A 17087-nucleotide genomic window follows, 5' to 3' on the forward strand; every position below is an offset into this window, starting at 1 on the left:
TTGAAGTGGTAGACTCTTTTTGGGTCTTCCTTTTTACTGGTTAGCAACTTTTCCTCTCCCCTTCTATTTGCCCCCTCCTCTTTAGATCTATCTCCCCCTATTGACCCAGGCCCATCGACCTCCATGTATCCACTTTCTCAATCTGCCACCACATCCCCCTCTTTAAACATGTGTTTTCTTTCTCAAGGGTTCTGCTAGCTCATCCTCTTCTTCCTCTTCCCTTCGTCTCTTCGACTTCTTATTCTCCGACTCTCCCCAGTTTTCCCATCCACCCTTTCTCCTTCTTTTTCTCCTTCCTCCTCCTTCTGCCCTCCTTCCTCACTGCTCTTCTCATTCGCATTCACCTTCGCCCCTTTTTCCTTATATGTTCTGCAATATGTGCCATTTGTTCCTTCGGCAAACAGCCTCAGGACATACCATTCGCCTGCAAACAATAGATTCATTTGCTTTGGAACATCCGACATCTGTTCTACTTCAACCAAAATCCTTGCCATGTCCATTTTCAAATCCTATCATCCGATCGTATGAGTCTTCCACAGGATGCCACTTTCCTCGAACGTATTGATGCACCATGCATGTAGTGGGATCCCCACTATATCTATCCACCCACGCACTTCCATCTACCTTCTACCAGTTCTCCGACCGTTAGAGTCCACCAATCCAGCCTTATGTCGAACTCCCTTTCTTTTACTTTCTCTTCCTCTAAAACCTGTTTTGCAAATTTTCTACTATGGAACATTATTATTAATAGCTCTGCTTGCAGTTTCCTTACTCCCAGGACCTTTTCTTTACCCCATTCTAAGATCGTCGAACTCTCAAACTCTTTCATCTCGACTTCTCTTCCAACTACTCTACCTATCAAACTTGCTCGGAGAATATTCATTCTCTCCTCCGACTTCCTTGATCTTCTAACACCCACAACTACCTCCATTACTGGTACTATTCCGAGCTCCCAGTAGGGTAGTTTAATCCTTCATTCCCTAATCTTCTCACATCCACCATGGCATATCTCCTCACCCCTAAATTGTAATTGCAGATATTCCCTTTTTCAGTCGCACTTCGTCAAGATTTTCAGATGCCAATGGGCCATCCCTTCTAACCTAAAAATTCTTGTTCAAGCTTGACCGGTCAAATGTTACAATAAAAGTACAAACTTATGAAACCTTGGTTTGTTTGGTGTTATTTCTAGGGGACTTTGAAGGGCTATCTTTTTCTCACTCTTGCAATAAATGGGTGAGGGTTTTATTCGGTGTCTTAGCTCTTTCCTCCAGGTTTTCGTCCATATTTGAATATTTCCTTTAATTATAAAAAGCATTTATATTAGAAACATAACTCTGCTAGTGTGAGCTTGTCTTACACCGCTGGTCCCAACTCCCAAGTTTAGATAAAGGAAAAGTGTTGTGTCAGGCTTCCAACTGGCACTAAAACTTTTGCCAAAATCTCATGGTCATGGATAGCCAACCCCATATAGATGGGACAAAGCTTACATGATGATGATGATGATGATGATGATGATAATGATGACAGCATATGCCCTGTTGAATTCTAGAAGCAAAAAATACAGATTGTGTATGCACAACAATAAAAAATAGTATAGTTTTACAGTATCTAATATCAAAAATACTCAAAATGCATTCACAATAAAAATAAGAAAAAAAAATGCAATCTAACATGTAGAGAAACATTGTTATACCATTATCATCAGACAAAAGATATCTTCCTTGAACTGTAGTTCGGCAAATGTGTTTCTCTTGGAGACTGACATCCCTCCTACAACATGGTGGATAAAACAAAACATAGTAGGAAAAAGAAACAAAACAAAACTAACACAAACACATGTTGCCAAGGAAAACTAGTTTGAATTTTTTTATCAAAAAAAAAAACACTTTGAAATTACATAAAATTTATTAAAAGGTTGAAAAAGAACTCCAAGTTCATGTTCAATTAATCCATCATTGCATTGAGAATTCAGAACCTTAAATTTATCAATCAAATACAAAGAATAGGACTCTCTTAATGAAATAACAAAATCTACCAAGATACTTCTTTTCCTAAATTGCCAACCAGTAGTATATTACTAAAATGCCAATAATAGGTGCAGTCTTCAACTTAGTCCCAGCCCAAAAGGATAACCTAGTGCACATTCTATCCATGAGTGTCAAGGTAGAGAATAATAGATGAAGTGCTACTTTTTAAAGTTTCATATCGTCACCCCAACATTAGTTGTAGTGGTTCTACCTAAGTTTTTATTTGCCACAAAGGTTTCGCAATCCACAAAGCAATTAGAAATCTACGTTAAGAATTACTTACGGTGTGGAGTACCATATCTACTTAAAATATAGAAAAATTAATATAACTAATTGATTTTAACATGTGTATGAAACTCTATAGATCTCTAAATAGTTAGAGAGAGAGAGAGAGAGAGAAACTCCACCAGTGTGAGCTTGTCTTACACTGCTGGTCCCAAGCCTGGATAAAGGAGGAGGGTTGCGTCAAGCCGGTAACCAGCACTAAAACTTTTTGTAAACCCTCACGAAAATAGATCTCGATTTGTCTTTTCATACTCATGCTATGGGCATTCTCCATATATGATACGTTGCACCCTAACCCAAGTGTAGTGTTAAATGGGCAAGGGTTTGCTAGGATTGTACCCATAAGTGAACCACCATGGTAACTAGCCAACCCCATATAGTTGGAATAAGGGATGGATGATGATGATGAAAAGACAACCTATGGGGTTGTAAAAAAGCCGCTTATGAGAAAGAGAGAGGGGATCTTAATATCATATACCACGTTCGATTATTGTAAAAAAGCCAACTTATCATGTCAGATTAGACCAACATAAGGTTACATTCTCACTAATATTCCCATCACATAATAGGGGTATCAATGAATTAGTACAACCATCCAACCCCCTCCAATCTAGTTGTTTCAGTCTTCTGGGACTAATATTTAGGGCACGGTGGACCTATATCTACTATTTTATCAATTCTGAATCCATAAGAATCAATGTAAATATGAGAAGATAGATCAATCAGTTATGAATTAATCTTACCTTCTATTGAATTTGATTTAATTTTCAAAATCAAATGAGAACCTGAACACTTGCCAACATTACTTTGAGTTGCATAAAATCCATGGATGTTACTCATATTTCTAGTTGCATTTAATCCATGGAATTTAATTTTGTTTATTGTGCACAAAAAAGGAAAATAAATTATCAATATTGTTAAGCAAAAACACAAACCAAAGAATGGATCTCTCCATGCTTCTTATCTTTATGTGTCTCAACCTTAAAAAAATTACAAAGGTGAATCTTGATATAAGTTCCATTTATCAATGGACAGTCCAAAGGATTCATCACCACACATAGAGTTCTAGATATTATACGGTGCTAGTGTCTAATCAATTACATTCTTTTTTCAACAATTCAACGTCTTTGAATCATTTACAAGTGGTCTATTGAGATATGGCGTACCAAAGATACAGCAAACTGATAGTCGGTCCATATTACCGCTGACAAAATGGAGGAAGAACGATACCATAGCCCACCCACAATTATACTGTTCTAATGGGGAAAAAATCAATGATCCTCTTACTTTTCCTTTCTCTCCTTGTATGAATAATGCATTGACTCTGCTTAGATAAATGGAACTCTCTCAAAAAAAATCTAGAACAATATATTCGTTATTTGGAAAAGTAAATGAGTAAATTGGTCACTTATTTCTTATACTCTTGTTGCAATATCTCACGAGATTCGTATAGAGTATTGGATTTTCATATATTTATGAAGTTGCTATTGAAATTTGGAGCATCTAAAACCCAATTTAAGGAAAATACTCTAAATTTAAAAAATCAAGCTTTTTGCTACGAAGGATAATATTTCGAGAAGAAATAAAATCGAAAACACGAAACCAAAAAAAAAAAGTATGTAATTCTTCTCGAAATTTCATCTGTTTGTTGCACAGTTTTTCATACATTCTAAAATTTAAGCACGTATATGAGATTCAGAGGTTAAGATAGGGATAAAAGTTTACCTGATTGCAAAGTTTCTGGCGGGAAATTGGAGAAGAAGGAGATTCAAGAAGAACTGATAAAAATTCAAACGATATCTCGCCATCTCTGCTGCGAGGGAGAGGGGAGGAGAATACGGACTCCGCGCGTCAAAAAAAAATGAAGGTGGGACTTTGTACAATAGGCAAATCGGGCCGGGTTAGGCCGGATTGAAGTTAACCCCTAACCTAACCCAGTTTCGGGTGGGTTTGGATTGACCCAGTTTCTTCACTTCAAGTATAAATCATTTGCATTGAAGTGTTACTTTTGAAAATGCAATAATTACTTTCAGAAGTGCATTGGAATTGGTGAATTTTTCTAGTTGCTGATATTTAAATGTACATAATATAGTTTATTGCTTTGAAATTTGAATGCCAAGTTATGAAAAATGACAACCATTTTAACCGTAAGAAGAAAATGTATGTTTAACTATTTAATAAAGGAAAAATTACGGATTAGTACCCTGTACTATGGTTCGAGTGACAATTTGGTCCCCATGCTTTAAAATGCAACTAAAATGTGACAATCCAGTATTTGTCGTTAACCAATCCGAATCAACCGTTAAGTGACACTTGAAAAGTCAAAACTACCCTTTGAATGCCATCTAATTCTCTTAATCAACCATCCAAATGTTGATAAAAAACTGAACAGTCCCAAAACCTAGCCTCTTCTATTCAAAAAAATTGGTGACTGTTTAGAAGAATCTAGAATTTGGGATTGTTCATTTTTTTGTCGATGTTTGGATGGTTGATAAAGATAATCAGATGACATTTTTAGGGCATTTTTTACTTTTCAAATGTCACTTAATGGCTAATTAACGAGTTGGTTAACGGTATGTACCAAATTGTCACATTTTGAAAGTTCGGGTACTAAATTATCACACTTTAAAATTCGGGGACCAAATTGTCACTCGAGCCAAAGTACAAGGTATTGATCAGGAATTTTCCCTTTAAAAATATAATCAAGTGGTTATAAAATGATTAGTAACTAGTGAAAATTATTAAAATTTATAAATAGTTAAAATAAATAATGATTTTTTAGAAATTTTAAAAATTAACTAAAACTATTAAAGCAATTAAAAAAATCAATAAGCAATGTGTATATTATTATAATAAGTAAATAATCAAATTTTTAATTATTATGTGATGATTAACATAACTAAAAAATTATTAATTAATTAACTTATAATAACAATAATAATTATCTTAATTCATGAAAATATTGATTTAATTATTTTAATATTTAATTAGTTGATGGTTATAAATAAATAAATAAATTTAATTAATTATTTTTAGTTCATAAAATTACTGATTTGATATTTATGAGTAGTAGGAATCCTCATACAATCCGCAAGGCATGATAACACAAGCAAATCACCATATCTTAATAATTAGTTGAGTAAAACCAATATTGTTATAACTAAAGTTAGGTACCCATGAAGCACATTAGTTTGCTTATTACAAGTATTATGAGAGTTATAAGAGCATGGACATGTATAATGTCATTAGCAAACACAATAGGCAAGTGAAACAAATGCCTAAGGCCTCTTTGTGACTATTTTGCAAAAATGCTTTGTTAATCATATGTATTTTGGTGATAATAAATTCATTGAGAGTAATAATGGTTTGCTAAGTATGCAACTAATTTAAACTCCTATGAACTAAATTGTATTAACAATATTGCTACTACAAAATAAGATATGGAAGCATTGTTTGTTTCAATTGTCTAGGCTTCATAATCTCTATCCCAACACCCATATTAACAATATTGCTACTACAAAAGAAGATATGGAAGCATTGTTTGTTTCAATTGACTAGGCTTCATAATCTATACCCCAACACCTATCTCTCCAATGAGGATGCTCCAAGGAAACTCAAGCATACAAATTCTCCAAAGGAATCAAAGGCATTGGAGCTGGTCAAAGTGGACTTATGCCACAACTCATTGAGGAGGAAGATTACAACGTATCATGCTCTAAAGTAGTAGTCGACAACTTTGATAAATGTGATTGTTTGAAGGCTTAAATAGCTACTAATATGTATGGTAAGCATTCTATCATGTTGGAGATATATTGATTGTTTACTAAGTATAGAAAAATCAACGCTTGGAATCTTTTTGTATATATTTGTTTTTAAGGATCTAAGTGTTGGGTTGTCATTATTTTGTTGACCCAATGTGTTTTGGTGATAACAAACTTATTAAAAGTACTAATGGTGTGACTAAATATGCATTTATCTTATGAAAGTTTCACTAAACATAAACTGGAATAAAGCAATAATGCAAACAAAGATAAAGAAATGAAAGCTTGGCTAAGTCTACTACCTTAGCATAATGATTTCATATCTTCATTAAATCTATCCATCTGAGGAAGCACAATCAATTCAAGCATGAAAAGGCCACTAAATAATTGAAGGAATTGGAGTTGCTCAAATTGATCATCTACTACAGTAACACACTAAGGTTACATCAAACTATAAAAATTTGTGTCAATCTTTAGGAACTTGATGCGACCAATTATTTAGATGCACTCTTTTTTGGTGTTCAATAAGACTAAACTTGAGTTAGGCAACCTAAGAGACCAATCACTAAAATATATTTGGTTAATGGGCTCTTCTAAACTTAAAAAGTCACTTTAAAAGCCAATTAAATTGATCCCAAACATTTGAATTGAAATTTTCAAAGTGTCTAAGTGTTGGATTGTCTAATAGTAAAGACTGCACATGCTCTATAATATAGTTGATTACTTAGAGAAGTATAGTTGACAAACTATAACAGTCAAAGCATGAATTTGAATATTGTAAGACATAGTTGACTATCCCAAAAGGCATAGTTTGTCGGTACAAGAAAGAGTGAAAGCGCAATGAGAATGACAAAAGTCCAGATTTGTTAGTGTTGATCAATCTAATTGAATCAACCCAAAAAATATGTATTTATACCTAAATCACACATGGAAGAAATTGAATAAGAAAAGTATTGGCCAGTAAATGAAGAGAAAGAATACCAAATGCCTATAGAAGAAGATTTCAAATATAACAAAGATCATCCCAATACTCAATAGGAAGCTATGGTGTAGGGGCAAGGACTAGAAGTCGAGCCATAATGGAAGAAAACAATATAGCACTTTTATCTCAAATAGAACCTAAGATGGTTGAAGAATCTTTGAAGGACAATAATTGTATAAAAGCCATGAATGAGGTAACCAAAATAAAGGCAAACTATGATGGGTTTATAGAAACAAGTTAAAAGATTTGGGAGAGGTAACCAAAAACAAATGAGGCATGAAATACCAATCTGTGAGATGTAGTTGACTACCACAAAATGTATAGTTGATTACTTGTGATAGTTGAGGCATACAAATGCAGACATTAAGCTTTCATTCCGCTATACTTAGTTCCAACTATTCAATAAGGCTTAGAGATTTTTAGGTTTTGGGGGAAGTTTTAAGTTATACCGAATTCACACTCTCCTAAGTCTAGCAAACTGGGCAACACTAAAATCCATGCCCAACCCATGTCACTCATAAGCATCAACTTAGATGTGAGCCTTTTAGCCAGAGTATAAACCTTGTTGTCACCCGACTGGTGATAGGGGTAGTTAAACTTAACCCAGAACAATGTTTTACAAGAAAACCACTTATACTTTCAGATTCCTTAATCACTACGGAGTTAACAATGAGAGTGAAATTATCAAATAACCACTTTAAGATTAATAAACAAATAACAACAATCGCAAAATTCTATACGACTTTAAAAAGTATGAATGTCCTCAATAATATTTCTGGAATTTATTGAGAACAAAATTTACCCTTTCTATATTTAAATTTATTAATAAAAATGAGGGCAAATAGAGTAATTGGTTATTGATATTAAATGAATTGAAAAGGCATAATTTTGATACATTTAAAGCATTCAATTCCCTCTCATTAAATCCAACATTTAAGTTATTAGTTTTCACTCTTATTCATTGAGTCATATATTTATGCCATTTTTGTTTCTTCTCATCATTAAGTTCTATTAATTAAATCCATACTTAATAAATTAATTATTTCAATAACATAAAATCTTATACTTTTAAAATCTACATAGGAAAAATAATGTTTTCATCTAGGTGGTGGTAAGAAATTAAACCATTTTGGGTCAAATGGGTCAATCCATGTTGCCACGATTAAATAATAAAATTAAAAAATGGATAAAATGAAAAATAGAAATTAAAAAAATTGAGAACATTTTTAAAATACATATTAAACAACAACAAGTATGATAAATAAGAAATGTTTTTTTATTAATGATAGAAATGGAATGTAAAATTTAAAACAAATTATAAATGAAAATATTTTCTTATTCTCTTACATTAAAACCTATATTTAAAACATATTTTTCTCGTCTTTAAATTATTGTAATTAAATCAACAATATTAATTTTAATAGTATAAAAATAAATATTTTGAAAAGTAGTGTGGAAACAAAACCATTTTCCTCACTCCCAGTGATAGGCAAGCAATTCGACATTTTAGGATCAAATGGATCAATAAATAATGTCATAATTAAATAATAAAAATAAAACAAATAAGTATGAATTGTAAGAAGTATATTTATTAATGATGAAAATGGAATGCTAATTTTAAAATCAACCTATAAATGAAATGGTGCCATAGTCAAATAATAATATTTTAAAAAATAGAAAATACAAAGAATCACAAAAAATAGATTGAGAAAAATTTGGGCACATATCTAATGTTATATATTTATAAAAAATAAAATATTGGGTACATCTATAATATTATGCATTCATTATATTGAACAATAAGTATTATACATAAAAAATAATTTTATCAATAAAGGAAATGTAATACAAAATTTAATGTCAACCTGGAAGTCAAACTATTTTTCTTTTTTGGGTGGTGAGTTAGTGGTTTGAGTCAAATTATATCATAGATAAATAAAAATTAAGTGTGATAAGTAAAGATTATTTTATATATTGTAAACGAAACATATAATTTATAGGGAAAATTATAGTCAAAGTTGGTTGTACATTAAAATTAGGTTGCAGGTTGGTCTAGAAATCAACTAAACATTGACAACCGACTCTACATTTTAAATTATAAAATCCCTACCATGTCATCGAAGGCTTATGTGGCTATTGCCAACATGGGACTCCTAATCCATGTTAGACACATCAAAAAGCCTATGCTGAAAATAGGTTTTTACTTTCTCTCTCACTCCCTCCCTTATCTCTCACTCTCATAGTCATCTCCTAATCTCCCACTCCTTCTATCTCTCCCACTCTCTTAGCTTCAGTTTGTAGCCAAATCAAAACATCTACCTTTTTCTCAATCTATCATTCTCTCTTAGTCTTTATCCCGCTCCCTCTTTTGTGTTTTTTTTTTTTATTTTTCTTACAAATTTATACAATATTAATAAAATTGAATGAAAGAACTAAAGGGACGAACCACTTGTACAATCAAGTTATAAATTTCTATTAATTGGTGTAAATTTCATAGGCAAGAGTTTCTTATGATTTTTCATCAAATTGGTGTAATAATTTTTTAATCATACCAAATTGATCTCATGTTTTTTTATATGATCCAATTAATACCATGTAAGTGTGTAAGAAAAAACAAGAAGGAAAGATGGAGCGAGAGAGAAAGAGAATGTGAGAGATTGAAGGAGAACGATAAGTAGAGAGTGAATAAGAGAAATTGATTGAAGGAACATAAATGCATAAACCAAAAACCATCTTTATTTATTTTCAAATCACTTGTTGAGCAAAGAGAGATGACTGTGAGAATATGAGAGAGAGAGAGAGGGAGAGAAAGAGAGAGAGTGTGAGATAAACTAAAAACATAGTTTCTTATTTTCAAATCACCCAACATTAAAGGGCAATTCCCATGTTGGCAACAACCACATAAGCTTTTCGATAACATGGTGGGGGTTTTTATAATTTGAAATGTAGATCCAGTTGTTCGAGTTTTTGGACCAACCTATAGCCTAATTTTAAATGTATAGTCAATGATCCAAATTTTCAAAGAAACCCATGATGTCATAATTGAATATTAAATATTTAAAAAAATATAGAACACCAAAAATAAAAATGTACATAATTTTGTCAAAAACATTTGAGAACATTTCTAATGTTATATATTTATCATATTAAATAAAAATAATTATTAAAATAAAAGTTATTTTTATTTATGATAGAAATAGAATGCAAAATTTAATAATAATTGATGGAGGATGATTTGACCCAACCTAAGAAATGGTGACACGTAGACGCCGACTTAGCATGAGCGACAGCCTAGCGCTGAAGCCCGGAGCGACCAAGTGATGGGCCCACAGAACAGTCCGCTACGTTACAGCTCATGAAGGGAGGAGTCCGCCAGGAGGCAAACTTCGGGTCCCCCGTGCTATCTTTGAAGAGGTACTCTGAGGCAACTGTAACTTGCGAGCTATAGTTACTAGCTCACCCGAGCTCCCTAGCAGACAAGTCATTACGAGGACCAATTTCACTAAGGGTAATCCTGGAGTGTCCCAAGCTTGGCACGTGATAGCTTGTGAACGAGCCGCACTGGCGCCCGCTAGGAAGCTTTCGACTGACAGACCGTACCGGTCAAACTACGCCATATCCTCTACTGATAGCGCAGTCCCAGTCCTTTTGATAGTTTGCGTCCATATCTCTTAGCAGGCAAAGGCGTGCCTACCACTTTGGAAACGTGTCACTCACCCAAACGAAGCGTATGCCACAATGGCAACCTGCGCAGCCCTGGCAAGTAACGACTGTGGCAAGAGCCCAGTGGCGGTTATGCCCGACCTAATGTGAGTGTCCCTATAAAAGCCCTTAAGGCAGAAGAGAAACTTCTTGAATCTCTGACCTCTAAAACTTAGTGGTAACGCACTGTCCTCACTCTTAGCATTCGTTCTCCTTTTGCTTCTTGCACACAATACTAACTTAATCATCGGAGCGTTCCTGCCGGGAAACCTCTCGGGAGTTTTTCCTCTTTCCTCTCGTCTCAGGTACCTCTCAGAAGCCACGTGAGCACCAGGTAGGAGTGACCGGATTGTGCTACATTAATAATAATAATAATAATTTCTCACATGCAATGCATATACTTAATTACTAGTAATAAAAATAGGTAAAATATAAAAACATCCCCTGGTTTTCTGACACAAACCTTCCCTATATTTTAATTATAATAAAAACCTCCTCTCTACTTTCAAAAAAATGTACAACGACCACCTCCCTTCTATTAACTTTTCATAGGAAAAAAATGCTGATGCAAAGCATTTATCTTTCATAAATGCTTGTTTTACCCTTTTTAATAACCTGAGCTGATATCAATCTTGGAGATTCTAAGGGCGCAGAACTTGAAATTTATACATGGCAAAGAAAACGATTCAATTGAGTCATAGAAGATCTATTTTCAAACGGCTCTATATGAAGAAGACGATCTCGCTTTGGTTATGGGATAAAACAAGTAAATAGGAGAATTGCAAGGATACTATTAATAGATTAATGAAATTGGTGTAGCTGAAAAAATCAAATTGAATCACATTGAAGCGGATCAATTAGGGAGACATCTAGAAGTTATCCAATCTATCAGCTTATCCACCTTGGCTGCAGAAAAATGTCGTTGAAGCTTCCGTTAACAATATGGACCATTTTGGTAATTTGGTTGTCTTTGGTATTCGTTTAATTGAGGGTAGGGGTGCTCACGGTTTTGTTTACTGAACCGTTATTTTTGAATTGAATCGACCTGATTATTTTTTGAGTATTCAAATCGAAACCAAACTCATGCAACTAGTTAACCGCGGCTTGGTTTTTTAGTTTTTTATGCACTCAAAAAAAAAAAAGAGAAGGATCGTCGATCGATCTGGGATTTTTCCTATTGGGGAAGAAGAAGAGAGATGAGAGAAGGAATTGAAAGATGAGAAATTGAGAACTTGGGGGCCGTCGGTTGGAGCTTGGAGGTCATCAATCAGAGACTCGGAGGCCGTCAGTCGGTTTGGGGAAGAAGAAGACTACAAAGATGAGAGACTGAGAACTGAGAGTGAGAGAGAAAGGGAAATGTGTTTACTCCGAGAAAGAGAATTGAGAGGCAAGAGACTGAGAACTTGAAAGTCGTTAATTGGAGCTCGGAGGTCGTCGATCGGAGATTCGAAAGCCATCAGTTGGTCTGGGGAAGAAGAAAACCAGAGAGATGAAAGATTGAGAACTGAGAGTGAGAGAAATTAAGGGAAAGGCGTTTAATTTGATTCAAAGAGAGGGAAGATTAGAATTTATAAAAGGGTATTTACAGTTTTGCACGGGAATGCACATCGTGGGCGGATATGTGTCGCTCTAGAAGACTAGATCTACAAGACTACAAGACTACAATAGTCAATAGGAAATCCTGGAAAATTGAAAAGTTGACTAAGTCACTGAAAAGGTGAAAACTACAGAAAGTGAGAAAGAGAATGGACTATATTTAAAACTTTAAAAGAGAAAAACACAAAGAGAAGCCTATTGGATACTAAAAAATATAAAAATAAATATAATATAATATATATTAGTATACATATACCGGTCGGTTTGGTTAACCATCGGTTTTTTTAAAGGTGAACCAAAAAATGAACCGACAGGTTCAATTAACTAAGTTTTTGGTTTAATTTCCATTAGTTCAGCTTTTCGGTTTATTTTGCTCTCCCCTAATTAAGGGTGGAGAAATCAAGGGGACTTCGAATAAGAAACCTGCAGGTACGAGAAGGAAAGAACCAGATAAAATCATGTTTGGTTTCAAGAGTTCTTGGGTATTGTTTTAGAAAAATAGTCATCTTTAAAGAATGATGGAGTGAAAAATGTTCTGATTTTTTTTTTTTGTTTTAATTTTTTTCGGGTAAAGAAGTGAAAGGTATTGTTAAGGATACGGATCCGTCGATTCCTTAAATATGTCAATGATCAAGCTCAAGTAAACGTTTTAATGCGTGGAGTTCAAGAAGAAGTCTTAAATCCAACTTATCAGAAAATAAGTTGATGGCCAAAATTTTTATCAAGATGGAACTAACAAATTAGACAACACAGCCAAATAATGAAAGCAAAACTAGAGAATTCAAAACTGGGTTTTTCTGGAATGGTTAGAAACTTCAATGGAGTCCTTAATAACATTGAAAATTTCATTTATTAGGAAATAATTTAAGGTTCATGAACAATCATTAAATCTTTTTGAAGATGGTGCATCAGAATGAGTAAAATTGGTTAACTTGTTGACAATAAGCATGGTTTAGGGAACTTTAATTTAATTAGATAGAGATTTGAGTTGAATGGAAATCAAGGCCCTGTTCCATTTTTGGTAAGTTATTTACTCGGGTAAATGCAATTATCTGGGTAAGTTTTTCCTAGGATACACTTATTCGGATAAGTGCATACCCATGTTCCTTTATTTCCTAGGTAAATAAGGCAATGCCCATTTTAGCCATAAAAATTCATTATTAAAAGGGTCATTCTTGTTTCATTCAAATGCTGCCAATTTTCCCCATGTCGGAAAGTTATTTATCCACCTAGGAGATGGATATTACTTATATGAGTAAGTAATACCGAGAAAAATAAACTTTCCCTGATCCCGCATAAATCTAAAAAAAGAACATGAGATTCTTGACAATAGGAACCAAAATCACATTAACCAAATTTCTCCCCTCTCAAACCCCCCAAAAGTTGATTCATATACCATAAAAACCATGACTGCTCCTTCGGGTTAGCTATTATCTCCTCATTGGTAATAGTTTCTTCGTGCTAGGGGGCAAGTGTCCTTCCACACCTCTCAAGGCCCGGGGATGAGTAGCTTTAGAGATAATGCTGCTTCAGATCCTCATTTCAATTAGGCTGGTGTAAGATTGAGTGATGGGGTGGGGATCAAGGGATAAGGGAGATGGGGATGGATTTGTTAACATGGCAATGAGGTGACTCGATCCAGGTTACCCTTTTTTGTCGTTGAAATTTTAAATTAGATAGGACAATGCTTAATGGAAATAAGGGCATTTAAGTAATTTTAACAACTCAATTATTGAAAAGTCAAACAAAGGGAGATATTTGCACCTTTGTTCAAAATTAGAAGGGAGCTTTTTTTTACAGTCAAAATATAGGGGAAGCTTATATTATTGTAAGAAAAACCGAGGAGAGGTTTTTATATTTTACCCTAAAAAATACACATTTTAAATCACTGTTTTCGAAAATAAACCACCAATTCAAGGTGTTGAAGATGCAATTATTTTTTTTTTTTTTATATATAGGAAAAAGATAACAAAAAGGCTACAAACCACGAGGGGTATCTCGACCCCATGCATCACTAAAACAAATTATGTACACGAAGAGTTACAAGAAACAAGATTTGGTTTCCATGACCATGGTTGGCTAACTAATCCATCGCAAAGTTGGCTTCCCTTAACGCATGCACGTACACAATGGTCAATTTGAAACTGATGCATGTCTGATAGCATTCTTTGGTAATGGGTGCAATGTAGCATGGGGATCTAGGATACCTTGAAGATGGTTAGTAACTAGTTTTGATTCTCATTTGGTGATGATCATTCTTTTGAACTAAGTTGCAATCAAGTGAGCTTTCAGAGCTGTCCAAGCCTCTACTTCATTAATTGTGCACACACCTAAGTATCTACTGATGCCGTATAGAGCCCTTCATTCTAAGGTTATCTCTTGCAATAACTCCAATAACTCTAACTGCACACCTCCCATCCTCTTTCCTCAATGCATCTAAGTTTATCTTAATAGCTCATTTTTCAGGGGATTAATTTATACACACATATATATATGTAAAATATTGACCGGTTTTGGATTGGACTCTATCCAAATCAAAATTCATTTGGATGGACCAATAAGACATATTGAATTTGGATGGACTGGACAGACCAGTATGACATATTGGATTGGACTTGGTCCGTTTATAATGAATTTCTATTGGATTGAACCAATATCTGGTCCATTGATGGAAGATAAGAACATAGGTGTCAACGGACCAGGTTTGAATTGAAACCAATCTAAATTAACAGGAATTTGAAAAGATTGGACAATCTCTAGACTAGTCCAAAATGGTCCAAAATATTCATTGCACTGGATTGGACCAGGTCCATTTGTAATGGACTCACATTGGACTAGACCGGATTGGACCCAATTCAGTCCAATTGACACCCCTACCTACTGCAAGAATCTTCTTTTTCGTGGTACAATTGTACATATTCATTACGCGAACTTCTAACCATTCTTTTACTATTTGTGGACATGTACTACTACCCTCCTTAAAGAAGCAAGAGCTAGTATTTCAGAAAAGCCAAGTTAGAAAAACATATAGACTTAATAAATTATACAAGGGTATATTGATCCACTACCAACAAAATGCTTTGAACACTATCTCAACAAGCAATTGCAACCAAGGTTCAAAGTATTGATACAAGGTGATACACCAGTAGGGCATATTTGCCTATATCGGAGTCTTTTTTTTTGTTTTTTTTATTTTTTTTATTTTTTGAATATGGTTAAGAGGGGCCGGTTTAAGGCCAGTCTACCCCCTGAACCATTTGCCAACCCAAAACACCCCTTGTAGGGGCATATCGAAGCCTGATATGATTCATATCGATACTTTGAACCTTGATTGCAACTGCACATTAGGAAAATCTTCCTTGTCACTCGTACGGAAGATGTTCCCAATGTGGGGTTGCAATGGCCCATTGGGACTTGTTGGGAGCATTTTGTTGATGCCAGATCTAAACTTAGTTTGGTTGGCAGGGGCAAAGTGTTGAAATCTAGGCTCAATTTGGAAGGAGTACAAATGCAAATACGTACAGTGCAAATGAGTACAAAATAATACAAAATATAAGGTTTTGCACTCTACATATTTGCATTTGTACTCCTTCCAAATTGAACCCTAAGGAATATAGGAGCTCTCTATGACGAAACCAAGTTAAGAGGGTTGTAGCCTTTTTTATTTTATTGGGTGTTTGTCTAAAACTCACAATGACTTTTACAACATTTCTCTTAAACTCACCATGACTTTTCTAGAGAACCCCATGTTAGTAAATTGATGTTAAATAGACTAACAGATGTTGGTAGATTACTATTTTACCCTATGTTCTATTGTTATTAGGAAATAAAGCAAAACTAATAAAAACAACAAATAATATCTCAAATAGTTGAGTTTAAAAAACAATTCTCCTCATTTCACATATTTAACTAAAAAGTGTGCTTCAAATAAAAAAAAAAACACTTTTGATTCAAATGAAACTCATTTGACGCTCCATATCTACTTACACAACACAAGTATCACTTTATCCCTTTTAATTTCAAATGCAATAATAACTGAGATCAAGAAAAGATCCATGGTCAATAAGAGGACACGTACCTCTGTAGGGCCCAACGCTAACTTTTATCATATGTGAAAACAAAGGTGCATTGAATAAAAAATAGGCTGACATAAAAAATATGTTTAATACGACTAACATGCTCTTCAGGGGTAGTTTGGTCATAAAAATACATTTATGATGACATGGACAACTTCTATTAATGAACGTTAATGGTGCTTTAATGGGTGGTTAGTTTTGGAAAACAAAAAGTCATTGACATGGGTTCATTCAATGTTTTTAAAAGTTATGGTGAGTTTAATAGGAATGTTGAAAAGTTATGGTGAGTTTTGGACATTTTTCTATTTTATTTAGGGTAATTTTCAGCATTTCTCTTAAATTCACCACAACTTTCAAAATGTCTAAAACTCACCATGTCATTAACTTGACGTTAAACAGGATAACGGGCATTAATATATTATCATTTTAGCCTTCATAGAAAAATATAAAATAGATACGAAATAAATTAATGGGTGTTAATATATTACCATTTTAATATTTAGACATTAAAAAGGAAAAAGTTCAAAAAAATATTTTCAAATATAAAATATATAAAAACATAGAAATTACAAAAAATATAAACAATTATAGAAACTATAAACAAAATAAAAAATTATTTTCAAATTATAGAAACTATGGGAATTGAAAAACGAAATCA

At 33.7% G+C, this 17087-nt stretch overlaps 1 protein-coding gene across 8 annotated transcripts in view; it reads right to left on the reverse strand.

Annotated features, from left to right (window-relative positions):
* The window catches only part of LOC148873157 (glycosyltransferase family protein), an 88543-nt gene extending 84352 nt beyond the window's left edge, over nucleotides 1–4191 (reverse strand). For 4 of the 8 annotated variants that reach the window (XR_016104777.1, XR_016104778.1, XM_088963566.1 and 1 more), the window contains exons 1-2: nucleotides 4038–4159; nucleotides 1694–1770 (exon numbers count right to left, since the gene is read on the reverse strand). Coding sequence is in view for 3 of the 8 variants with exons in the window: in XM_088963566.1 (XP_088819692.1) it covers nucleotides 1694–1770; nucleotides 4038–4120 (160 nt within the window). In the remaining 5 variants the exon portion in view is untranslated. Of the gene's footprint in view, nucleotides 1–1693; nucleotides 1771–3478; nucleotides 3611–4037 lie in introns of those variants that run through there. The other 4 variants (XM_088963564.1, XM_088963567.1, XM_088963568.1 and 1 more) reach the window with 4 other exon arrangements.
* Between the last annotated feature and the right edge of the window lie 12896 nt (nucleotides 4192–17087).

Source organism: Nelumbo lutea, chromosome 1 (genome assembly GCF_056320005.1).
Source record: "Nelumbo lutea isolate HS-2025 chromosome 1, American lotus-T2T, whole genome shotgun sequence".
Classification (NCBI taxonomy): Eukaryota; Viridiplantae; Streptophyta; class Magnoliopsida; order Proteales; family Nelumbonaceae; genus Nelumbo; species Nelumbo lutea.